Raw genomic sequence first — 26353 nt, forward strand, 5'->3', positions numbered from 1 at the left:
TAACAGCCTTTATGGTGTCGTCCACTAGTCACAGTCAACAGTCTTTATGGTGTCGTCCACTAGTCACAGTTAACAGTCTTTATGGTGTCGTCCACTAGTCACAGTTAACAGTCTTTATGGTGTCGTCCACTAGTCACAGTTAACAGTCTTTATGGTGTCGTCCACTAGTCACAGTTAACAGTCTTTATGGTGTCGTCCACTAGTTACAGTTAACAGTCTTTATGGTGTCGTCCACTAGTCACAGTCAACAGTCTTTACGGTGTTGTCCACTAGTCACAGTTAAGTCTTTATGGTGTCGTCCACTAGTCACAGTTAACAGTCTTTATGGTGTCGTCCACTAGTCACAGTTAACAGTCTTTACGGTGTTGTCCACTAGTCACAGTTAAGTCTTTATGGTGTCGTCCACTAGTCACAGTTAACAGTCTTTATGGTGTCGTCCACTAGTCACAGTTAACAGTCTTTATGGTGTCGTCCACTAGTCACAGTCAACAGTCTTTATGGTGTCGTCCACTAGTCACAGTTAACAGTCTTGATGGTGTCGTCCACTAGTCACAGTTAACAGTCCTTATGGTGTCGTACACTAGTTACAGTTAACAGTCTTTATGGTGTCGTCCACTAGTCACAGTTAACAGTCTTTATGGTGTCGTCCACTAGTCACAGTTAGGTCTTTATGGTGTCGTCCACTAGTCACAGTTAACAGTCTTTATGGTGTCGTCCACTAGTCACAGTTAACAGTCTTTATGGTGTTGTCCACTAGTCACAGTTAACAGTCGTTATGGTGTCGTCCACTAGTCACAGTTAACAGGCTTTATGGTGTCGTCCACTAGTCACAGTTAACAGTCTTTATGGTGTCGTCCACTAGTCACAGTTAAGTCTTTATGGTGTCGTCCACTAGTCACAGTTAACAGCCTTTATGGTGTCGTCCACTAGTCACAGTCAACAGTCTTTATGGTGTCGTCCACTAGTCACAGTTAACAGTCTTTATGGTGTCGTCCACTAGTCACAGTTAACAGTCTTTATGGTGTCGTCCACTAGTTACAGTTAACAGTCTTTATGGTGTCGTCCACTAGTCACAGTTAACAGTCTTTATGGTGTCGTCCACTAGTCACAGTTAACAGTCTTTATGGTGTCGTCCACTAGTTACAGTTAACAGTCTTTATGGTGTCGTCCACTAGTCACAGTCAACAGTCTTTACGGTGTTGTCCACTAGTCACAGTTAAGTCTTTATGGTGTCGTCCACTAGTCACAGTTAACAGTCTTTATGGTGTTGTCCACTAGTCACAGTTAACAGTCTTTACGGTGTTGTCCACTAGTCACAGTTAAGTCTTTATGGTGTCGTCCACTAGTCACAGTTAACAGTCTTTATGGTGTCGTCCACTAGTCACAGTCAACAGTCTTTATGGTGTCGTCCACTAGTCACAGTTAACAGTCTTTATGGTGTCGTCCACTAGTCACAGTTAACAGTCTTTATGGTGTCGTCCACTAGTCACAGTTAACAGTCTTTATGGTGTCGTCCACTAGTCACAGTTAACAGTCTTTATGGTGTCGTCCACTAGTCACAGTCAAGAGTCTTTATGGTGTCGTCCACTAGTCACAGTTAACAGTCTTTATGGTGTCGTCCACTAGTCACAGTTAACAGTCTTTATGGTGTCGTCCACTAGTCACAGTCAACAGTCTTTATGGTGTCGTCCACTAGTCACAGTTAACAGTCTTTATGGTGTCGTCCACTAGTCACAGTTAACAGTCTTTATGGTGTCGTCCACTAGTCACAGTTAACAGGCTTTATGGTGTCGTCCACTAGTCACAGTTAACAGGCTTTATGGTGTCGTCCACTAGTCACAGTTAAGTCTTTATGGTGTCGTCCACTAGTCACAGTTAACAGCCTTTATGGTGTCGTCCACTAGTCACAGTCAACAGTCTTTATGGTGTCGTCCACTAGTCACAGTTAACAGTCTTTATGGTGTCGTCCACTAGTCACAGTTAACAGTCTTTATGGTGTCGTCCACTAGTCACAGTTAACAGTCTTTATGGTGTCGTCCACTAGTTACAGTTAACAGTCTTTATGGTGTCGTCCACTAGTCACAGTCAACAGTCTTTACGGTGTTGTCCACTAGTCACAGTTAAGTCTTTATGGTGTCGTCCACTAGTCACAGTTAACAGTCTTTATGGTGTCGTCCACTAGTCACAGTTAACAGTCTTTACGGTGTTGTCCACTAGTCACAGTTAAGTCTTTATGGTGTCGTCCACTAGTCACAGTTAACAGTCTTTATGGTGTCGTCCACTAGTCACAGTTAACAGTCTTTATGGTGTCGTCCACTAGTCACAGTCAACAGTCTTTATGGTGTCGTCCACTAGTCACAGTTAACAGTCTTGATGGTGTCGTCCACTAGTCACAGTTAATAGTCCTTATGGTGTCGTACACTAGTTACAGTTAACAGTCTTTATGGTGTCGTCCACTAGTCACAGTTAACAGTCTTTATGGTGTCGTCCACTAGTCACAGTTAGGTCTTTATGGTGTCGTCCACTAGTCACAGTTAACAGTCTTTATGGTGTCGTCCACTAGTCACAGTTAACAGTCTTTATGGTGTTGTCCACTAGTCACAGTTAACAGTCTTTATGGTGTCGTCCACTAGTCACAGTCAACAGTCTTTATGGTGTCGTCCACTAGTCACAGTTAACAGTCTTTATGGTGTCGTCCACTAGTCACAGTTAACAGTCTTTATGGTGTCGTCCACTAGTCACAGTTAACAGTCTTTATGGTGTCGTCCACTAGTCACAGTTAACAGTCTTTATGGTGTCGTCCACTAGTCACAGTCAAGAGTCTTTATGGTGTCGTCCACTAGTCACAGTTAACAGTCTTTATGGTGTCGTCCACTAGTCACAGTTAACAGTCTTTATGGTGTCGTCCACTAGTCACAGTCAACAGTCTTTATGGTGTCGTCCACTAGTCACAGTTAACAGTCTTTATGGTGTCGTCCACTAGTCACAGTTAACAGTCTTTATGGTGTCGTCCACTAGTCACAGTTAACAGGCTTTATGGTGTCGTCCACTAGTCACAGTTAACAGTCTTTATGGTGTCGTCCACTAGTCACAGTTAAGTCTTTATGGTGTCGTCCACTAGTCACAGTTAACAGCCTTTATGGTGTCGTCCACTAGTCACAGTCAACAGTCTTTATGGTGTCGTCCACTAGTCACAGTTAACAGTCTTTATGGTGTCGTCCACTAGTCACAGTTAACAGTCTTTATGGTGTCGTCCACTAGTCACAGTTAACAGTCTTTATGGTGTCGTCCACTAGTCACAGTTAACAGTCTTTATGGTGTCGTCCACTAGTTACAGTTAACAGTCTTTATGGTGTCGTCCACTAGTCACAGTCAACAGTCTTTACGGTGTTGTCCACTAGTCACAGTTAAGTCTTTATGGTGTCGTCCACTAGTCACAGTTAACAGTCTTTATGGTGTCGTCCACTAGTCACAGTTAACAGTCTTTACGGTGTTGTCCACTAGTCACAGTTAAGTCTTTATGGTGTCGTCCACTAGTCACAGTTAACAGTCTTCATGGTGTCGTCCACTAGTCACAGTTAACAGTCTTTATGGTGTCGTCCACTAGTCACAGTCAACAGTCTTTATGGTGTCGTCCACTAGTCACAGTTAACAGTCTTGATGGTGTCGTCCACTAGTCACAGTTAACAGTCCTTATGGTGTCGTACACTAGTTACAGTTAACAGTCTTTATGGTGTCGTCCACTAGTCACAGTTAACAGTCTTTATGGTGTCGTCCACTAGTCACAGTTAGGTCTTTATGGTGTCGTCCACTAGTCACAGTTAACAGTCTTTATGGTGTCGTCCACTAGTCACAGTTAACAGTCTTTATGGTGTTGTCCACTAGTCACAGTTAACAGTCTTTATGGTGTTGTCCACTAGTCACAGTTAACAGGCTTTATGGTGTCGTCCACTAGTCACAGTTAACAGTCTTTATGGTGTCGTCCACTAGTCACAGTTAAGTCTTTATGGTGTCGTCCACTAGTCACAGTTAACAGCCTTTATGGTGTCGTCCACTAGTCACAGTCAACAGTCTTTATGGTGTCGTCCACTAGTCACAGTTAACAGTCTTTATGGTGTCGTCCACTAGTCACAGTTAACAGTCTTTATGGTGTCGTCCACTAGTTACAGTTAACAGTCTTTATGGTGTCGTCCACTAGTCACAGTTAACAGTCTTTATGGTGTCGTCCACTAGTCACAGTTAACAGTCTTTATGGTGTCGTCCACTAGTTACAGTTAACAGTCTTTATGGTGTCGTCCACTAGTCACAGTCAACAGTCTTTACGGTGTTGTCCACTAGTCACAGTTAAGTCTTTATGGTGTCGTCCACTAGTCACAGTTAACAGTCTTTATGGTGTTGTCCACTAGTCACAGTTAACAGTCTTTACGGTGTTGTCCACTAGTCACAGTTAAGTCTTTATGGTGTCGTCCACTAGTCACAGTTAACAGTCTTTATGGTGTCGTCCACTAGTCACAGTCAACAGTCTTTATGGTGTCGTCCACTAGTCACAGTTAACAGTCTTTATGGTGTCGCCCACTAGTCACAGTTAACAGTCTTTATGGTGTCGTCCACTAGTCACAGTTAACAGTCTTTATGGTGTCGTCCACTAGTCACAGTTAACAGTCTTTATGGTGTCGTCCACTAGTCACAGTCAAGAGTCTTTATGGTGTCGTCCACTAGTCACAGTTAACAGTCTTTATGGTGTCGTCCACTAGTCACAGTTAACAGTCTTTATGGTGTCGTCCACTAGTCACAGTCAACAGTCTTTATGGTGTCGTCCACTAGTCACAGTTAACAGTCTTTATGGTGTCGTCCACTAGTCACAGTTAACAGTCTTTATGGTGTCGTCCACTAGTCACAGTTAACAGTCTTTATGGTGTCGTCCACTAGTCACAGTTAAGTCTTTATGGTGTCGTCCACTAGTCACAGTTAACAGTCTTTATGGTGTCGTCCACTAGTCACAGTTAACAGTCTTTATGTTGTCGTCCACTAGTCACAGTTAAGTCTTTATGGTGTCGTCCACTAGTCACAGTTAACAGTCTTTATGGTGTCGTCCACTAGTCACAGTTAAGTCTTTATGGTGTCGTCCACTAGTCACAGTTAACAGTCTTTATGGTGTCGTCCACTAGTCACAGTCAACAGTCTTTATGGTGTCGTCCACTAGTCACAGTTAAGTCTTTATGGTGTCGTCCACTAGTCACAGTTAACAGTCTTTATGGTGTCGTCTACTAGTTACAGTTAACAGTCTTTATGGTGTCGTCCACTAGTCACAGTTAACAGTCTTTATGGTGTCGTCCACTAGTCACAGTTAAGTTTTTATGGTGTCGTCCACTAGTCACAGTTAACAGTCTTTATGGTGTCGTCCACTAGTCACAGTCAACAGTCTTTATGGTGTCGTCCACTAGTCACAGTTAACAGTCTTTATGGTGTCGTCCACTAGTCACAGTCAACAGTCTTTATGGTGTCGTCCACTAGTCACAGTTAACAGTCTTTATGGTGTCGTCCACTAGTCACAGTTAACAGTCTTTATGGTGTCGTCCACTAGTCACAGTTAACAGTCTTTATGGTGTCGTCCACTAGTCACAGTTAACAGTCTTTATGGTGTCGTCCACTAGTCACAGTTAACAGTCTTTATGGTGTCGTCCACTAGTCACAGTCAAGTCTTTGTATTGAGTTGTAGGCTACTTGAAATGTACTGTAATTCTGCAAACTGTTAATAAATCAATCAAAACAGTTTTCCAACTCGCCACAATTTCATGCACTTTAGTTTTAATTCACCTTCATTTAAATTGCATTGGATTTGAGAGAGAGAGCGAGATAGAAAGAGAGAGAGATAGGAGAGATAGAGAGAGAGAGAGAGATAGGAGAGAGAGAGAGATAGAGAGATGAGAGAGATAGAGAGATAGAGAGAGATAGGAGAGAGAGAGAGAGAGTGAGAGAGAGAGATAGGAGAGAGAGATAGAGAGAGAGAGATAGGAGAGAGAGATAGAGATAGATAGAGAGAGAGATAGAGAGAGAGAGATAGGATAGTTGTTTAGAGTTAACACTATAGAGAAAGTAGGAATGCTAAAAGTGTAAACACCAAAGTACAGAAACAATGTTTTTTCTGCCACAATTATGATTTTGTTATTATTTTGATATTTGTTACTTGGTGTTTGTTGTTTTCTACAATATGTTATTTTCTACATATGTATGGTTCACTTCTATATTGGTTTCTACACTGTTTAATGGTTATTGTCATATTGCCTCATTTTCGGTGCCCCGACCATATATGGTGCCGAGTGGGGCACTGTTTTTTTGGCAAATCTAAGCTAGCAAATATAAGACTTCCGGTGGACGATCTCTTCAAAATAAGAGTACCCTCTAGACTATTGAAAAAAAGATTAATTTGCACATTAAAACGATAAATTAAGCATTTAAACGCTATAGGACACACATTATGTTTCTGTGTAGTAATAAGTAATGTTTCTGTGTAAAGATAAGTAATTCAAAAGTTATCTAAATGGATAAATGCTATTCACTGGAGTGCATGGCTTTATAAAGTGGACGCTGGACAAAAATCCCTGCTATGTATCGACTAGTGTGACATATGCACATGTCCGGGGAGACCTCCTCAACATTTTTCAACATTTTTTCAACATTTTTTCAACATTTTCAACATTTTTCCAAAAAAGAAATCAACATTTTTCATCATTTTCATCATTTTTCAGTCAGAGGAATGCATTAGAGACAGTCCTGACATTGCAGACACAATAGACGTTGCAGAATCTGAGCAGAATGGACTTGGGCATTTATCCATTTAGATAACTTTTTTACGTTATTTCATTACTTATTTTTACACAGAAACATAATGTGTGTCTTCACAATAACTGTAATGTAATAATAATACTAATAATGTAATGTAATAATTATTTAATTAACTACACTTTTATTCTGAAAGCAACCGGATGTCTTAAATTTGCTAGCTCTCAAACAGGAAGTTCTAGATTTGCCAAAAAGACGGAGCCGTAGAGTGGCCTGACGGCTCTCACAGGTCATTGCAGCTTCCGTCTGCACGTCAAGCAGACGGGAGGTTGTTTGTCGGTTCGTTTTGTTCTTTCTGGTCCCATACTTTAAGTTGTTTGTCAACATTTAAGTTTCTATGTTTTGTTTCTTTATGAGTTTCATTGATCGTTTTATTTATTGTTTTTCCTTTCAGTCCTGATTGTTCATGTTCACGGGTCCATTCTGGTTCCGAGAGGGGCTAGGGTCCATTCCACATTCATTCCCTTTGAGTTAGTGCAGTCAGTAAGGTAAATCAGTTGTTCATGTTTCCTTTCTTTATATTTCGTTTATATGCTTTATTTGTTTATTATTTGATCACTGATTATTGTTTGTCTTTCGTCGGTTTTGACGTAGGTTTTTGAGCAAATACACTTCCAGTACATGCTATACTGCCTTCGTCTCCAATTCATATCAGAGGGAGTGACAAATGTAATTAATTAGTAAACAATATCCTGAAATGGTAGGCCTACTTATCATTGGTATTCTCATACTCACCTTTGTATCATCATCTTGCTCAGGGGTTCTCAACGTTTTTGGCCGGGGACCCCCGAAAATGCTTTGGCAACGTCTCGGGACCCCCGCCCCGCCCCCTCCCGACCCCCAATATAAATTGACTGCTACAATAACTTTAATAATAGACAATACACCATAAATACTGAAACCAGATATAATCATTAGGGAAGGTGTATGCATGTACTATGTGTACTATATGTAAACTCTTAATTTCCATTTTCCAGCCATTCAGTTGCAAAAAGAAAAAAAAAACCCAAAATAATTTGGCGACCCCCGGATGGGTCGCGACCCACGGGTTGAGAACCCCTGATCTAGCTGACCATTTAATTTTGGAAATGAACTGTAACATCTGTGAGTTTGACACGCTACACTGATGAAGACCTTGATGAAGACAGCATGTTAGCATAACGATGAAGACCTTGATGAAGACAGCATGTTAGCATAACGATGAAGACCTTGATGAAGACAGCATGTTAGCATAACGATGAAGACCTTGATGAAGACAGCATGTTAGCATAACGATGAAGACCATGATGAAGACAGCATGTTAGCATAACGATGAAGACCATGATGAAGACAGCATGTTAGCATAACGATGAAGACCATGATGAAGACAGCATGTTAGCATAACGATGAAGACCTTGATGAAGACGGTATGTTAGCATAACGATGAAGACCATGATGAAGACAGCATGTTAGCATAACGATGAAGACCTTGATGAAGACAGCATGTTAGCATAACGATGAAGACCTTGATGAAGACAGCATGTTAGCATAACGATGAAGACCTTGATGAAGACAGCATGTTAGCATAACGATGAAGACCTTGATGAAGACAGCATGTTAGCATAACGATGAAGACCTTGATGAAGACAGCATGTTAGCATAACGATGAAGACCTTGATGAAGACAGCATGTTAGCATAACGATGAAGACCTTGATGAAGAACTTTCGCCCTGGCAACTTGGAAAACTGGCGAGTTCTCCGGTATCCGGAAAAAGTATAGGCTACCATACTCACATGTTGTTTTTGAGTGGTTCAACCACTCCTATAGACCATTGGTTCCCAAACATTTTCATGTCAAGGACCCCCAAATGCCTGCGGACCCCCATTGGAAGAGATATGCCAGGGACCCCCATAAGAGAAGATTTGTACGGTTCTAGCAGTGATTTTCAAACATTTTCATTCCAAGGACCCCCAGTTTGACATGCATTAGTCTACGGACCCCCATTTAATGGCATTTCTATCTTATCTCTGGGACCCCCAATTTATATTGTACAATTGTGATGCCCCACACATATAGATGCACAGACTGTGAAGTAGTTAGGGAGTACCTGCCTAATTGTCTCCCTATAGGTGAGCCTGGGTGGGGCATTCCATTCCATCTGGATTGCTCATTGGAGAGCACCTGGGCCCGGTGCCTCTATAAAAGCAATCCCCCTGCCATTCCCACAAAGAGATCCAGAAGAGGCAGACCTGCTGTCTGTGCCTCCACTGCCTGCTTGCCTCCATGCCCTTATAGAACTATGTTTACCTTATTCTTTCCATCCACACACACCACACCATGTGCCACACATCCATCACCACCACACCACTGATTGCTGACTCCACACCTCATAGTAGATCCGCGCTGTCTCCTGTCTCCTGTCTCCTGTCTCCTGTCTCCTGTCTCCCAATCGTTGCCATAGCATGAGCCAGCTATGACATACGAACGTACGGACGAGCCCCCATATGTCATAGCTGGCTCATGCTATGGCAACGATTGGGAGACAGGAGACAGCGCAACAGTATAATAAACTGTATTTATTAACAAGTAGGCCTATACATACAACTTGGAGTACAACATAACCAGGCAACGGATCCTATGAGGTGTGGAGTCAGCAATCAGTGGTGTGGTGGTGATGGATGTGTGGCACATGGTGTGGTGTGTGTGTGGATGGAAAGAATAAGGTAAACATAGTTCTATAAGGGCATGGAGGCAAGCAGGCAGTGGAGGCACAGACAGCAGGTCTGCCTCTTCTGGATCTCCCTGTGGGAATGGCAGGGGGATTGCTTTTATAGAGGCACCGGGCCCAGGTGCTCTCCAATGAGCAATCCAGATGGAATGGAATGCCCCACCCAGGCTCACCTATAGGGAGACAATTAGGCAGGTACTCCCTAACTACTTCACAGTCTGTGCATCTATATGTGTGGGGCATCAAACAATCAATGTTAATTTAACTCTGAGAGTGTACAAACGGAACCAAATGGACGCGCTAGGGTCATAGGTTAAAAATTGTTAAAAGAGTTGTTAGAGTCCAGAGATTTTTAATTTGTGTGAATTTCAGCCTCTGTGGGGGTATTCATATGCAAATATAATGACCAATGGCATTGCAATGAACATCCATGATGACGTTTAGGTGAAAAAAGATATAATTAATTAATTAAAATATGTTGTATTATTGCAACACTGGGTGTTACAGGGTTAAAGCATTGTACAGTAACAAGTTACAACTAAAGTCCCTGTAATGTTTATGTTGTATTATTACTAAAAAGCAATCTAATATAAAGGGATTTAAGATCATTAAAGCTGGGCTGTTGCCCTGAGAACAATGCATTTCTGCCTACTTCCGGTCCAGGACTTGTCCCAGTTGGTTGTCCCCATTCTCAATAGAAGTCTATGTAGGAGAGCCTCCATTGGACTGAAGCCAATAGAAGTCTATGTAGGAGAGCCTCCATTGGACTGAAGCCAATAGAAGTCTATGTAGGAGAGCCTCCATTGGACTGAAGCCAATAGAAGTCTATGTAGGAGAGCCTCCATTGGACTGAAGCCTATAGAAGTCTATGTAGGAGAGCCTCCATTGGACTGAAGCCTATAGAAGTCTATGTAGGAGAGCCTCCATTGGACTGAAGCCTATAGAAGTCTATGTAGGAGAGCCTCCATTGGACTGAAGCCAATAGAAGTCTATGTAGGAGAGCCTCCATTGGACTGAAGCCAATAGAAGTCTATGTAGGAGAGCCTCCATTGGACTGAAGCCAATAGAAGTCTATGTAGGAGAGCCTCCATTGGACTGAAGCCAATAGAAGTCTATGTAGGAGAGCCTCCATTGGACTGAAGCCTATAGAAGTCTATGTAGGAGAGCCTCCATTGGACTGAAGCCTATAGAAGTCTATGTAGGAGAGCCTCCATTGGACTGAAGCCAATAGAAGTATATGTAGGAGAGCCTCCATTGGACTGAAGCCAATAGAAGTCTATGTAGGAGAGCCTCCATTGGACTGAAGCCAATATAAGTCTATGTAGGAGAGCCTCCATTGGACTGAAGCCAATAGAAGTCTATGTAGGAGAGCCTCCATTGGACTGAAGCCAATAGAAGTCTATGTAGGAGAGCCTCCATTGGACTGAAGCCAATAGAAGTCTATGTAGGAGAGCCTCCGTTGGACTGAAGCCCCATGAAGTGAACAGAGTTGTCGTAACTCTGTCTTCCTCTATGGCTCTGCTCGGAGCCAAAGCCGCCCCTCCCTCCTCCCCTCCTCCTCCTCCCCACCCTCCTCCTCCTCTCCCTCCTCCCCACCCATCCTCCGCCTGCCTCTAAGTGTTATTCAGCTCCAACAAGAAGGACTCAGAATGAACTGAAAACTGCACTTTTATTTCAGAAAGGAAATAATGATAAATGTCACGTTAACTCAAACTGGAAATGCATTTTTACATTACTCCTCCACAAGGAAATAAACAACTTCCATCAGCATCTAAATAACAGCATTTTTCTGTAAAGTTATCCTGCTTGCAAGGCTTGTGTTAGAGAAAGTAGAAGACGTTTGCTCGTTATCTCTCCTCATGGTACCACGTCAACAGAATACTGTTAGGTACTAATGGTACCTAATGGTACCTAGTGGTACCTAATGGTACCAACATCATGTTCTCTCTCCTCGTGGTACCACGTCAACAGAGCATGGAATTATTGAATGAATAACGGGTCTTGATGTGAAAAGAGTTGAAAAGCATGTGTTATTACAACATCCAGAAAGAATCCACCCTCCTCCTCCCCCCCCCCCCCTCCTCCTCCCCCCCCTCCTCCTCCTCCCTCCCCCCTCCTCCTCCTCCTCCCCCCCCCCCCCTCCTACTCCCTCCTCCCTCCCCCTTCCTCCTCCTCCTCCCCGATAATATTTTGTCCACAAATCCATGCTGCATTGATGTTGGTACCATTAGGAGAGATAACATGATGTTGGTACCATTAGGAGAGATAACATGATGTTGGTACCATTAGGAGAGATAACATGATGTTGGTACCATTAGGAGAGATAACATGATGTTGGTACCATTAGGAGAGATAACATGATGTTGGTACCATTAGGAGAGATAACAGGCAAACGTCGATCAAAACAACAAGTAACTAAGTTCCCTTTTTGTGTAACTTCTTGTAAATTAGGTTATGCAGATTTTTATTTTTTTTTACTTTTGAGAGCGTGAAATACGGATCCATTCAGTTACATTTTACACTCTCTAGAGGTAAAGATTTCAATTAACCGTATTTGTGCCAATCTCGAGAAATCTCGAGATTTGATTAAAGAGTTAAAGAATGAATCCAGCTTTAAAAATAATATTTTTGTATTTTTTTATGTTTGGGAGCTTATAAAACATGAACCCAAGCTTGCGCTGACAATAATAATAATAATAATAATCCTCCTGGCGATCGGCCACAACCTGCTGTGAGCCACAGGGCCGATTCATACTCCTATTTTAGAGCCGAATAAAAGTCAGTTCGGCTCTGTAGAGCCTACAATGTGACGTCATTTGAGGTTCGGGGGGGCGGGGACCGTCCTAAAGTCGGCTCTTCGGTGCGACTGAAAATTTCTGACGAGCCGAAATCATTTCGGCACTACAGCGCCGAAACAGCGGTAAAATAGGAGTATGAATCGGCCCTTAGACTACAGATATGGATTGCATCACTTCCTGTTTAGACTACAGATATGGATTGCATCACTTCCTGTTTAGACTACAGATATGGATTGCATCACTTCCTGTTTAGACTACAGATATGGATTGCATCACTTCCTGGTTGGCCAGGGGCACCTGCCTCACAATCCCGCCCAACGGGAGGGAATGTGTTAATAAGGTTAATTTGGTTTCATTTCACACTCTCAAAAGTAATGTTAAATATCTAATACAGGTCAGGGCTCTGAACACCTGGTTGGCCATCATGTATCCTGGTGTTCAGAAGGTATCCTGGTGCTCAGAAGGCTCTGAACACCTGGTTGGCCATCATGTGTCCTGGTGTTCAGAAGGTATCCTGGTGCTCAGAAGGCTCTGAACAGCTGATTGGGCATGTATCCCAGGTGAAGGAAGGAGGTCTGGGCCTCTCTCTCCAGGGTGGCCAGCTCCTGGACGGTGGGGGCCAGCACGTCCACATGGCCCTTGTAGAGCCCACCTGGAAGGAGCACGCATCGTTATAACATCGTTAACACATCGTTATGACATCGTTATCCTTGTAGAGCACACCTGGAAGGAGCACGCATCGTTATCACATCGTTATGACATCGTTAACACATTGTTATGACATCGTTATCCTTGTAGAGCACACCTGGAAGGAGCACGCATCGTTATCACATCGTTATCACATCGTTATAACATCGTGAACGCTGTTTCATACGTGAACGCTGTTTCATACATGAACGCTGTTTCATAAGTGAACGCTGTTTCATACATGAACGCTGTTTCATACATGAACGCTGTTTCATACATGAACGCTGTTTCATACGTGAACGCTGTTTCATACATGAACGCTGTTTCATACGTGAACGCTGTTTCATACGTGAACGCTGTTTCATAAGTGAACGCTGTTTCATACATGAACGCTGTTTCATACATGAACGCTGTTTCATACGTGAACGCTGTTTCATACATGAACGCTGTTTCATAAGTGAACGCTGTTTCATAGTGAACGCTGTTTCATAAGTGAACGCTGTTTCATACATGAACGCTGTTTCATAGTGAACGCTGTTTCATAAGTGAACGCTGTTTCATAGTGAACGCTGTTTCATACGTGAACGCTGTTTCATACGTGAACGCTGTTTCATACATGAACGCTGTTTCATATGTGAACGCTGTTTCATAAGTGAACGCTGTTTCATAGTGAAGGCTGTTTCATACATGAACGCTGTTTCATACGTGAACACTGTTTCATACGTGAACGCTGTTTCATAAGTGAACGCTGGTTCATAAGTGAACGCTGTTTCATAAGTGAACGCTGTTTCATACGTGAACGCTGTTTCATACGTGAACGCTGTTTCATACGTGAACGCTGTTTCATAGTGAACGCTGTTTCATAAGTGAACGCTGTTTCATAGTGAACACTGTTTCATAGTGAACGCTGTTTCATAAGTGAACGCTGTTTCATAAGTGAACGCTGTTTCATAAGTGAACGCTGTTTCATAGTGAACACTGTTTCATAGTGAACGCTGTTTCATAGTGAACGCTGTTTCATAGTGAACACTGTTTCATAGTGAACGCTGTTTCATACGTGAACGCTGTTTCATAAGTGAACGCTGTTTCATAAGTGAACGCTGTTTCATAAGTGAACGCTGTTTCATAGTGAACACTGTTTCATAGTGAACGCTGTTTCATAAGTGAACGCTGTTTCATAGTGAACACTGTTTCATAGTGAACGCTGTTTCATAGTGAACGCTGTTTCATACGTGAACGCTGTTTCATACGTGAACGCTGTTTCATACATGAACGCTGTTTCATACGTGAACGCTGTTTCATACATGAACGCTGTTTCATACATGAACGCTGTTTCATACGTGAACGCGTGCAATGATAGTCAACAGCATGGCGTTCATGTGTTTGGGCCCAATCCATCCCAGAATGCACTCTGTTCCTACCCGGAAGGAGGAGTGAAATCGCCTCATTGCGCTTTTGAACAACTTAATGCAAGTGGATGGGAGGAGAAATCCGATGCCGTCTCTATTCATATATACTCTAAGTCCTGAAATCATTCAAATCTATTACTCTACTGTGAGGAATCATGCCCTCCCCACAGCCCTGAAATCATTACAATCTATTACTCTACTGTGTGGAATCATGCCCTCCCCACAGCCCTGAAATCATTACAATCTATTACTCTACTGTGAGGAATCATGCCCTCCCCACAGCCCTGAAATCATTACAATCTATTACTCTACTGTGAGGAATCATGCCCTCCCCACAGCCCTGAAATCATTACAATCTATTACTCTACTGTGTGGAATCATGCGATCCCTACAGCCCTGAAATCATTACAATCTATTACTCTACTGTGTGGAATCATGCCCTCCCCACAGCCCTGAAATCATTACAATCTATTACTCTACTGTGAGGAATCATGCCCTCCCCACAGCCCTGAAATCATTACAATCTATTACTCTACTGTGTGGAATCATGCGATCCCTACAGCCCTGAAATCATTACAATCTATTACTCTACTGTGTGGAATCATGAATCTGAAATCATGGCTCCATCGTCACACTAATAGTTAGATCCCGACGAGGGATGATAACAGTTGATCATGAATGGATTAATCGCCGTAATGTCATTGGACGGTTTTCTGTAAATGCCTGGCCCTGCATCTCATTGGACGGTTTTCTGTAAATACCTGGCCCTGCATCTCAAATGGTCTTCTGTCATTGGACGGTTTTCTGTAAATGCCTGGCCCTGCATCTCAAATGGTCGAATCCATATTTGATTAAGGATTATAAAATGCGTTTTATATTCTCTCTGTATAGCAGCAAAAAGGGCCTTGCAAACGTGAAGCGAGGAACGCAGGCGTTGTTGCCTGAATCAACACAGGTCTCCTCCAGGTCTGTTGAAGAGGGTCTGGATCAACACAGGTCTCCTCCAGGTCTGTTGAAGAGGGTCTGGATCAACACAGGTCTCCTCCAGGTCTGTTGAAGAGGGCCTGGATCAACACAGGTCTCCTCCAGGCCTGTTGAAGAGGGTCTGGATCAACACAGGTCTCCTCCAGGTCTGTTGAAGAGGGCCTGGATCAACACAGGTCTCCTCCAGGCCTGTTGAAGAGGGTCTGGATCAACACAGGTCTCCTCCAGGCCTGTTGAAGAGGGTCTGGATCAACACAGGTCTCCTCCAGGCCTGTTGAAGAGGGTCTGGATCAACACAGGTCTCCTCCAGGCCTGTTGAAGAGGGTCTGGATCAACACAGGTCTCCTCCAGGCCTGTTGAAGAGGGTCTGGATCAACACAGGTCTCCTCCAGGCCTGTTGAAGAGGCCCTGGATCAACACAGGTCTCCTCCAGGTCTGTTGAAGAGGGCCTGGATCAACACAGGTCTCCTCCAGGCCTGTTGAAGAGGGTCTGGATCAACACAGGTCTCCTCCAGGTCTGTTGAAGAGGGCCTGGATCAACACAGGTCTCCTCCAGGCCTGTTGAAGAGGGTCTGGATCAACACAGGTCTCCTCCAGGCCTGTTGAAGAGGGTCTGGATCAACACAGGTCTCCTCCAGGCCTGTTGAAGAGGGTCTGGATCAACACAGGTCTCCTCCAGGCCTGTTGAAGAGGGTCTGGATCAACACAGGTCTCCTCCAGGCCTGTTGAAGAGGGTCTGGATCAACACAGGTCTCCTCCAGGCCTGTTGAAGAGGGTCTGGATCAACACAGGTCTCCTCCAGGCCTGTTGAAGAGGGTCTGGATCAACACAGGTCTCCTCCAGGCCTGTTGAAGAGGGTCTGGATCAACACAGGTCTCCTCCAGGCCTGTTGAAGAGGGTCTGGATCAACACAGGTCTCCTCCAGGTCTGTTGAAGAGGGTCTGGATCAACACAGGTCTCCTCCAGGTCTGCTCTAGAGGGTCTGGATCAACACAGGTCTCCTCCAGGTCTGTTGAAGAGGGCCTGGATCAACACAGGTCTCCTCCAGGTCTGTTGAAGAGGGCCTGGATCAACACAGGTCTCCTCCAGGTCTGTTGAAGAGGGCCTGGATCAACACAGGTCTCCTCCAGGTCTGCTCTAGAGGGTCTGGATCAACACAGGTCTCCTCCAGGTCTGCTCTAGAGGGTCTGGATCAACACAGGTCTCCTCCAGGCCTGTTGAAGAGGGTCTGGATCAACACAGGTCTCCTCCAGGCCTGTTGAAGAGGGCCTGGATCAACACAGGTCTCCTCCAGGCCTGTTGAAGAGGGTCTGGATCAACACAGGTCTCCTCCAGGCCTGTTGAAGAGGGCCTGGATCAACACAGGTCTCCTCCAGGCCTGTTGAAGAGGGCCTGGATCAACACAGGTCTCCTCCAGGTCTGTTGAAGAGGGTCTGGATCAACACAGGTCTCCTCCAGGTCTGTTGAAGAGGGTCTGGATCAACACAGGTCTCCTCCAGGTCTGTTGAAGAGGGTCTGGATCAACACAGGTCTCCTCCAGGTCTGTTGAAGAGGGCCTGGATCAACACAGGTCTCCTCCAGGCCTGTTGAAGAGGGCCTGAATCAACACAAGTCTCCTCCAGGTCTGTTGAAGAGGGCCTGGATCAACACAGGTCTCCTCCAGGTCTGTTGAAGAGGGCCTGAATCAACACAAGTCTCCTCCAGGTCTGTTGAAGAGGGCCTGGATCAACACAGGTCTCCTCCAGGTCTGTTGAAGAGGGCCTGGATCAACACAGGTCTCCTCCAGGCCTGTTGAAGAGGGTCTGGATCAACACAGGTCTCCTCCAGGTCTGTTGAAGAGGGCCTGGATCAACACAGGTCTCCTCCAGGTCTGTTGAAGAGGGCCTGGATCAACAAAGGTCTCCTCCAGGTCTGTTGAAGAGGGTCTGGATCAACACAGGTCTCCTCCAGGCCTGTTGAAGAGGGCCTGGATCAACACAGGTCTCCTCCAGGTCTGTTGAAGAGGGTCTGGATCAACACAGGTCTCCTCCAGGCCTGTTGAAGAGGGTCTGAATCAACACAGGTCTCCTCCAGGCCTGTTGAAGAGGGTCTGGATCAACACAGGTCTCCTCCAGGTCTGTTGAAGAGGGCCTGGATCAACACGGGTCTCCTCCAGGTCTGTTGAAGAGGGCCTGGATCAACACAGGTCTCCTCCAGGCCTGTTGAAGAGGGCCTGGATCAACACGGGTCTCCTCCAGGTCTGTTGAAGAGGGTCTGGATCAACACAGGTCTCCTCCAGGTCTGTTGAAGAGGGCCTGGATCAACACAGGTCTCCTCCAGGTCTGCTCTAGAGGGTCTGGATCAACACAGGTCTCCTCCAGGTCTGCTCTAGAGGGTCTGGATCAACACAGGTCTCCTCCAGGTCTGCTCTAGAGGGTCTGGATCAACACAGGTCTCCTCCAGGCCTGTTGAAGAGGGCCTGGATCAACACAGGTCTCCTCCAGGCCTGTTGAAGAGGGCCTGGATCAACACAGGTCTCCTCCAGGCCTGTTGAAGAGGGTCTGGATCAACACAGGTCTCCTCCAGGTCTGTTGAAGAGGGCCTGGATCAACACAGGTCTCCTCCAGGTCTGTTGAAGAGGGCCTGGATCAACACGGGTCTCCTCCAGGTCTGCTCTAGAGGGCCTGAATCAACACAGGTCTCCTCCAGGCCTGTTGAAGAGGGTCTGGATCAACACAGGTCTCCTCCAGGTCTGTTGAAGAGGGTCTGGATCAACACAGGTCTCCTCCAGGTCTGTTGAAGAGGGCCTGGATCAACACAGGTCTCCTCCAGGTCTGTTGAAGAGGGCCTGGATCAACACAGGTCTCCTCCAGGTCTGCTCTAGAGGGTCTGGATCAACACAGGTCTCCTCCAGGTCTGCTCTAGAGGGTCTGGATCAACACAGGTCTCCTCCAGGCCTGTTGAAGAGGGCCTGGATCAACACAGGTCTCCTCCAGGCCTGTTGAAGAGGGCCTGGATCAACACAGGTCTCCTCCAGGCCTGTTGAAGAGGGCCTGGATCAACACAGGTCTCCTCCAGGTCTGTTGAAGAGGGTCTGGATCAACACAGGTCTCCTCCAGGTCTGTTGAAGAGGGTCTGGATCAACACAGGTCTCCTCCAGGTCTGTTGAAGAGGGTCTGGATCAACACAGGTCTCCTCCAGGTCTGTTGAAGAGGGCCTGGATCAACACAGGTCTCCTCCAGGCCTGTTGAAGAGGGCCTGAATCAACACAAGTCTCCTCCAGGTCTGTTGAAGAGGGCCTGGATCAACACAGGTCTCCTCCAGGTCTGTTGAAGAGGGCCTGAATCAACACAAGTCTCCTCCAGGTCTGTTGAAGAGGGCCTGGATCAACACAGGTCTCCTCCAGGTCTGTTGAAGAGGGCCTGGATCAACACAGGTCTCCTCCAGGTCTGTTGAAGAGGGCCTGGATCAACACAGGTCTCCTCCAGGCCTGTTGAAGAGGGTCTGGATCAACACAGGTCTCCTCCAGGTCTGTTGAAGAGGGCCTGGATCAACACAGGTCTCCTCCAGGTCTGTTGAAGAGGGCCTGGATCAACAAAGGTCTCCTCCAGGTCTGTTGAAGAGGGTCTGGATCAACACAGGTCTCCTCCAGGCCTGTTGAAGAGGGCCTGGATCAACACAGGTCTCCTCCAGGTCTGTTGAAGAGGGTCTGGATCAACACAGGTCTCCTCCAGGCCTGTTGAAGAGGGCCTGGATCAACACAGGTCTCCTCCAGGTCTGTTGAAGAGGGTCTGAATCAACACAGGTCTCCTCCAGGCCTGTTGAAGAGGGTCTGGATCAACACAGGTCTCCTCCAGGTCTGTTGAAGAGGGTCTGAATCAACACAGGTCTCCTCCAGGCCTGTTGAAGAGGGTCTGGATCAACACAGGTCTCCTCCAGGTCTGTTGAAGAGGGCCTGGATCAACACGGGTCTCCTCCAGGTCTGTTGAAGAGGGCCTGGATCAACACAGGTCTCCTCCAGGCCTGTTGAAGAGGGCCTGGATCAACACGGGTCTCCTCCAGGTCTGTTGAAGAGGGTCTGGATCAACACAGGTCTCCTCCAGGTCTGTTGAAGAGGGCCTGGATCAACACAGGTCTCCTCCAGGCCTGTTGAAGAGGGCCTGGATCAACACAGGTCTCCTCCAGGTCTGCTCTAGAGGGTCTGGATCAACACAGGTCTCCTCCAGGTCTGCTCTAGAGGGTCTGGATCAACACAGGTCTCCTCCAGGTCTGCTCTAGAGGGTCTGGATCAACACAGGTCTCCTCCAGGCCTGTTGAAGAGGGCCTGGATCAACACAGGTCTCCTCCAGGCCTGTTGAAGAGGGCCTGGATCAACACAGGTCTCCTCCAGGCCTGTTGAAGAGGGTCTGGATCAACACAGGTCTCCTCCAGGTCTGTTGAAGAGGGCCTGGATCAACACAGGTCTCCTCCAGGTCTGTTGAAGAGGGCCTGGATCAACACGGGTCTCCTCCAGGTCTGCTCTAGAGGGCCTGAATCAACACAGGTCTCCTCCAGGCCTGTTGAAGAGGGTCTGGATCAACACAGGTCTCCTCCAGGTCTGTTGAAGAGGGTCTGGATCAACACAGGTCTCCTCCAGGTCTGTTGAAGAGGGCCTGGATCAACACAGGTCTCCTCCAGGCCTGTTGAAGAGGGTCTGGATCAACACAGGTCTCCCCCAGGCCTGTTGAAGAGGGCCTGGATCAACACAGGTCTCCTCCAGGCCTGTTGAAGAGGGTCTGGATCAACACAGGTCTCCTCCAGGTCTGTTGAAGAGGGTCTGGATCAACACAGGTCTCCTCCAGGTCTGTTGAAGAGGGCCTGGATCAACACAGGTCTCCTCCAGGTCTGTTGAAGAGGGCCTGGATCAACACAGGTCTCCTCCAGGCCTGTTGAAGAGGGTCTGGATCAACACAGGTCTCCTCCAGGCCTGTTGAAGAGGGTCTGGATCAACACAGGTCTCCTCCAGATCTGTTGAAGAGGGTCTGGATCAACACAGGTCTCCTCCAGGCCTGTTGAAGAGGGTCTGGATCAACACAGGTCTCCTCCAGATCTGTTGAAGAGGGCCTGGATCAACACAGGTCTCCTCCAGGCCTGTTGAAGAGGGCCTGGATCAACACAGGTCTCCTCCAGGTCTGTTGAAGAGGGCCTGGATCAACACAGGTCTCCTCCAGGTCTCCTCCAGGCCTGTTGAAGAGGGCCTGGATCAACACAGGTCGTGTGCACGAAACGAGCACGTGCGCAACAAATTCACGGGACCGTGCTCACGTAAATATGCTTGCGTTGTCGCACCGCGACTTCAAACAACAAAACGCAGGTCTCATTGAAAATGAACTATAGGCCCGTTTTATCGCCCCCCGTTTGCAAGGCCCTAAATGAAGACATCGAGGGAATATAGATTCTCAGATTAAGAAGAATAAAAAAATGCTCATCAACTAACCGGTTAATCGATTGATAAGGCTATCAACACGTACAACTTATCAGTGAATGAATGAATGGATAATTCCCATGGCTGTGTGTATCACATGGTGGCAGATCTATAAACAGATCTATAGACCTACCTCCTGAAGCCTTCCTCTGGCCATACGTCACCTTGCCGTCAAAATCATCCAGAGGAACCTTGATGTCGGCCTCACACTGAGTGATGGTGACCTTCAGGTGCTCCTCAATATCTGACAACAGCTGGGGAGGGGGGAGGGGGGGGGGGAGAGAGGAGAGAGAGGAGAGGGGAGAGAGGGGAGGGGAGAGGGGAGAGGGGATAGAGGAGAGGGAGAGGGGAGAGAGAGAGGAGAGGGGAGAGAGGAGAGAGAGAGAGGAGAGAGAGAGTTAATGTGGGGACTTTAAATAGTTGTTGGCTCACCTCTTTCTCATTGTACCAGATGTACTTAAACATGTACTCTACCTCTTTCTCATTGTACCAGATGTACTTAAACATGTACTCTACCTCTTTCTCATTGTACCAGATGTACTTAAACATGTACTCTACCTCTTTCTCATTGTACCAGATGTACTTAAACATGTACTCTACCTCTATCTCATTGTACCAGATGTACTTAAACATGTACTCTACCTCTTTCTCATTGTACCAGATGTACTTAAACATGTACTCTACCTCTTTCTCATTGTACCAGATGTACTTAAACATGTACTCTACCTCTTTCTCATTGTACCAGATGTACTTAAACATGTACTCTACCTCTTTCTCATTGTACCAGATGTACTTAAACATGTACTCTACCTCTTTCTCATTGTACCAGATGTACTTAAACATGTACTCTACCTCTTTCTCATTGTACCAGATGTACTTAAACATGTACTCTACCTCTTTCTCATTGTACCAGATGTACTTAAACATGTACTCTACCTCTTTCTCATTGTACCAGATGTACTTAAACATGTACTCTACCTCTTTCTCATTGTACCAGATGTACTTAAACATGTACTCTACCTCTTTCTCATTGTACCAGATGTACTTAAACATGTACTCTACCTCTTTCTCATTGTACCAGATGTACTTAAACATGTACTCTACCTTTCTCATTGTACCAGATGTACTTAAACATGTACTCTACCTATTTCTCATTGTACCATATGTACTTAAACATGTACTCTACCTCTTTCTCATTGTACCAGATGTACTTAAACATGTACTCTACCTCTTTCTCATTGTACCAGATGTACTTAAACATGTACTCTACCTCTTTCTCATTGTACCAGATGTACTTAAACATGTACTCTACCTCTTTCTCATTGTACCAGATGTACTTAAACATGTACTCTACCTCTTTCTCATTGTACCAGATGTACTTAAACATGTACTCTACCTCTTTCTCATTGTACCAGATGTACTTAAACATGTACTCTACCTCTTACTCATTGTACCAGATGTACTTAAACATGTACTCTACCTCTTTCTCATTGTACCAGATGTACTTAAACATGTACTCTACCTCTTTCTCATTGTACCAGATGTACTTAAACATGTACTCTACCTCTTTCTCATTGTACCAGATGTACTTAAACATGTACTCTACCTCTTTCTCATTGTACCAGATGTACTTAAACATGTACTCTACCTCTTTCTCATTGTACCAGATGTACTTAAACATGTACTCTACCTCTTTCTCATTGTACCAGATGTACTTAAACATGTACTCTACCTCTTTCTCATTGTACCAGATGTACTTAAACATGTACTCTACCTCTTTCTCATTGTACCAGATGTACTTAAACATGTACTCTACCTCTTTCTCATTGTACCAGATGTACTTAAACATGTACTCTACCTCTTTCTCATTGTACCAGATGTACTTAAACATGTACTCTACCTCTTTCTCATTGTACCAGATGTACTTAAACATGTACTCTACCTTTCTCATTGTACCAGATGTACTTAAACATGTACTCTACCTCTTTCTCATTGTACCAGATGTACTTAAACATGTACTCTACCTCTTTCTCATTGTACCAGATGTACTTAAACATGTACTCTACCTCTTTCTCATTGTACCAGATGTACTTAAACATGTACTCTACCTCTTTCTCATTGTACCAGATGTACTTAAACATGTACTCTACCTCTTTCTCATTGTACCAGATGTACTTAAACATGTACTCTACCTCTTTCTCATTGTACCAGATGTACTTAAACATGTACTCTACCTCTTTCTCATTGTACCAGATGTACTTAAACATGTACTCTACCTCTTTCTCATTGTACCAGATGTACTTAAACATGTACTCTACCTCTTTCTCATTGTACCAGATGTACTTAAACATGTACTCTACCTCTTTCTCATTGTACCAGATGTACTTAAACATGTACTCTACCTCTTTCTCATTGTACCAGATGGTACAGCCTCCGTCCTCCTTCAGTCGAGTGTTGTAGCAGCCTCTGCCTCGGTTGGCGCACACATGGTACCACACCTGTTGTATAAATACACCCGTTACCATGGTAATACACACATAAACATGTATAATACACCTGTTACCATGGTAATACACACATAAACATGTATAATACACCTGTTACCATGGTAATACACACATAAACATGTATAATACACCTGTTACCATGGTAATACACACATAAACAGGTATAATACACCCGTTAACATGGTAATACACACATAAACATGTATAATACACCTGTTACCATGGTAATACACACATAAACAGGTATAATACACCCGTTAACATGGTAATACACACATAAACATGTATAATACACCCGTTACCATGGTAATACACACATAAACATGTATAATACACCTGTTACCATGGTAATACACACATAAACAGGTATAATACACCCGTTAACATGGTAATACACACATAAACATGTATAATACACCCGTTACCATGGTAATACACACATAAACAGGTATAATACACCCGTTACCATGGTAATACACACATAAACATGTATAATACACCCGTTACCATGGTAATACACACATAAACATGTATAATACACCCGTTACCATGGTAATACACACATAAACATGTATAATACACCCGTTACCATGGTAATACACACATAAACATGTATAATACACCCGTTACCATGGTAATACACACATAAACATGTATAATACACCCGTTACCATGGTAATACACACATAAACATGTATAATACACCCGTTACCATGGTAATACACACATAAACATGTATAATACACCCGTTACCATGGTAATACACACATAAACAGGTATAATACACCCGTTACCATGGTAATACACACATAAACAGGTATAATACACCCGTTACCATGGTAATACACATAAACAGGTATAATACACCCGTTACCATGGTAATACACACATAAACAGGTATAATACACCCGTTACCATGGTAATACACACATAAACAGGTATAATACACCCGTTACCATGGTAATACACACATAAACAGGTATAATACACCCGTTACCATGGTAATACACACATAAACAGGTATAATACACCCGTTATCATGGTAATACACACATAAACAGGTATAATACACCTGTTACCATGGTAATACACACATAAACAGGTATAATACACCCGTTACCATGGTAATACACACATAAACAGGTATAATACACCTGTTACCATGGTAATACACACATAAACAGGTATAATACACCTGTTACCATGGTAATACACACATAAACAGGTATAATACACCTGTTACCATGGTAATACACACATAAACAGGTATAATACACCCGTTACCATGGTAATACACACATAAACAGGTATAATACACCCGTTACCATGGTAATACACACATAAACAGGTATAATACACCTGTTACCATGGTAATACACACATAAACAGGTATAATACACCTGTTACCATGGTAATACACACATAAACAGGTATAATACACCTGTTACCATGGTAATACACACATAAACAGGTATAATACACCTGTTACCATGGTAATACACACATAAACAGGTATAATACACCTGTTACCATGGTAATACACACATAAACAGGTATAATACACCCGTTACCATGGTAATACACACATAAACAGGTATAATACACCTGTTACCATGGTAATACACACATAAACAGGTATAATACACCTGTTACCATGGTAATACACACATAAACAGGTATAATACACCTGTTACCATGGTAATACACACATAAACAGGTATAAATACACCCGTTACCATGGTAATACACACATAAACAGGTATAATACACCCGTTACCATGGTAATACACACATAAACAGGTATAATACACCCGTTGCCATGGTAATACACACATAAACAGGTATAATACACCCGTTACCATGGTAATACACACATAAACAGGTATAATACACCTGTTACCATGGTAATACACACATAAACAGGTATAATACACCCATTACCATGGTAATACACACATAAACATGTATAATACACCCGTTGCCATGGTAATACACACATAAACAGGTATAATACACCCGTTACCATGGTAATACACAAATAAACATGTATAAATACACCCATTACCATGGTAATACACACATAAACAGGTATAATACACCTGTTACCATGGTAATACACACATAAACAGGTATAATACACCCGTTACCATGGTAATACACACATAAACAGGTATAATACACCTGTTACCATGGTAATACACACATAAACAGGTATAATACACCCATTACCATGGTAATACACACATAAACAGGTATAATACACCTGTTACCATGGTAATACACACATAAACAGGTATAATACACCCATTACCATGGTAATACACACATAAACAGGTATAATACACCTGTTACCATGGTAATACACACATAAACAGGTATAATACACCCATTACCATGGTAATACACACATAAACATGTATAAATACACCCGTTGCCATGGTAATACACACATAAACAGGTATAATACACCCGTTACCATGGTAATACACACATAAACATGTATAAATACACCCGTTGCCATGGTAATACACACATAAACAGGTATAATACACCCGTTACCATGGTAATACACACATAAACATGTATAAATACACCCGTTACCATGGTAATACACTATAAATACACCCGTTACCATGGTAATACACACATAAACATGTATAAATACACCCGTTACCATGGTAATACACACAAACATGTATAAATACACCCGTTACCATGGTAATACACACATAAACATGTATAAATACACCCGTTAACATGGTAATACACACATAAACATGTATAAATACACCCGTTAACATGGTAATACACACAAACATGTATAAATACACCCGTTAACATGGTAATACACACAAACATGTATAAATACACCCGTTAACATGGTAATACACACAAACATGTATAAATACACCCGTTAACATGGTAATACACACATAAACATGTATAAATACACCCGTTAACATGGTAATACACA

The 26353-nt window shown here is 44.1% G+C and overlaps 1 protein-coding gene across 1 annotated transcript in view; it reads right to left on the reverse strand.

The window, feature by feature from the left end:
- Window positions 1-12012: 12012 nt before the first annotated feature.
- The window catches only part of ddx1 (DEAD (Asp-Glu-Ala-Asp) box helicase 1), a 64999-nt gene continuing 50658 nt past the window's right edge, over window positions 12013-26353 (reverse strand). The window contains exons 24-26 of the mRNA XM_079530725.1: window positions 23275-23370; window positions 21006-21126; window positions 12013-13001 (exon numbers count right to left, since the gene is read on the reverse strand). Coding sequence (XP_079386851.1) covers window positions 12871-13001; window positions 21006-21126; window positions 23275-23370 — 348 coding nt within the window. The 3' untranslated portion in view covers window positions 12013-12870. The remainder of the gene's footprint in view (window positions 13002-21005; window positions 21127-23274; window positions 23371-26353) is intronic.

The sequence above is a fragment of the Electrona antarctica genome (assembly GCF_951216825.1).
Source record: "Electrona antarctica genome assembly, contig: scaffold_92, whole genome shotgun sequence".
Classification (NCBI taxonomy): Eukaryota; Metazoa; Chordata; class Actinopteri; order Myctophiformes; family Myctophidae; genus Electrona; species Electrona antarctica.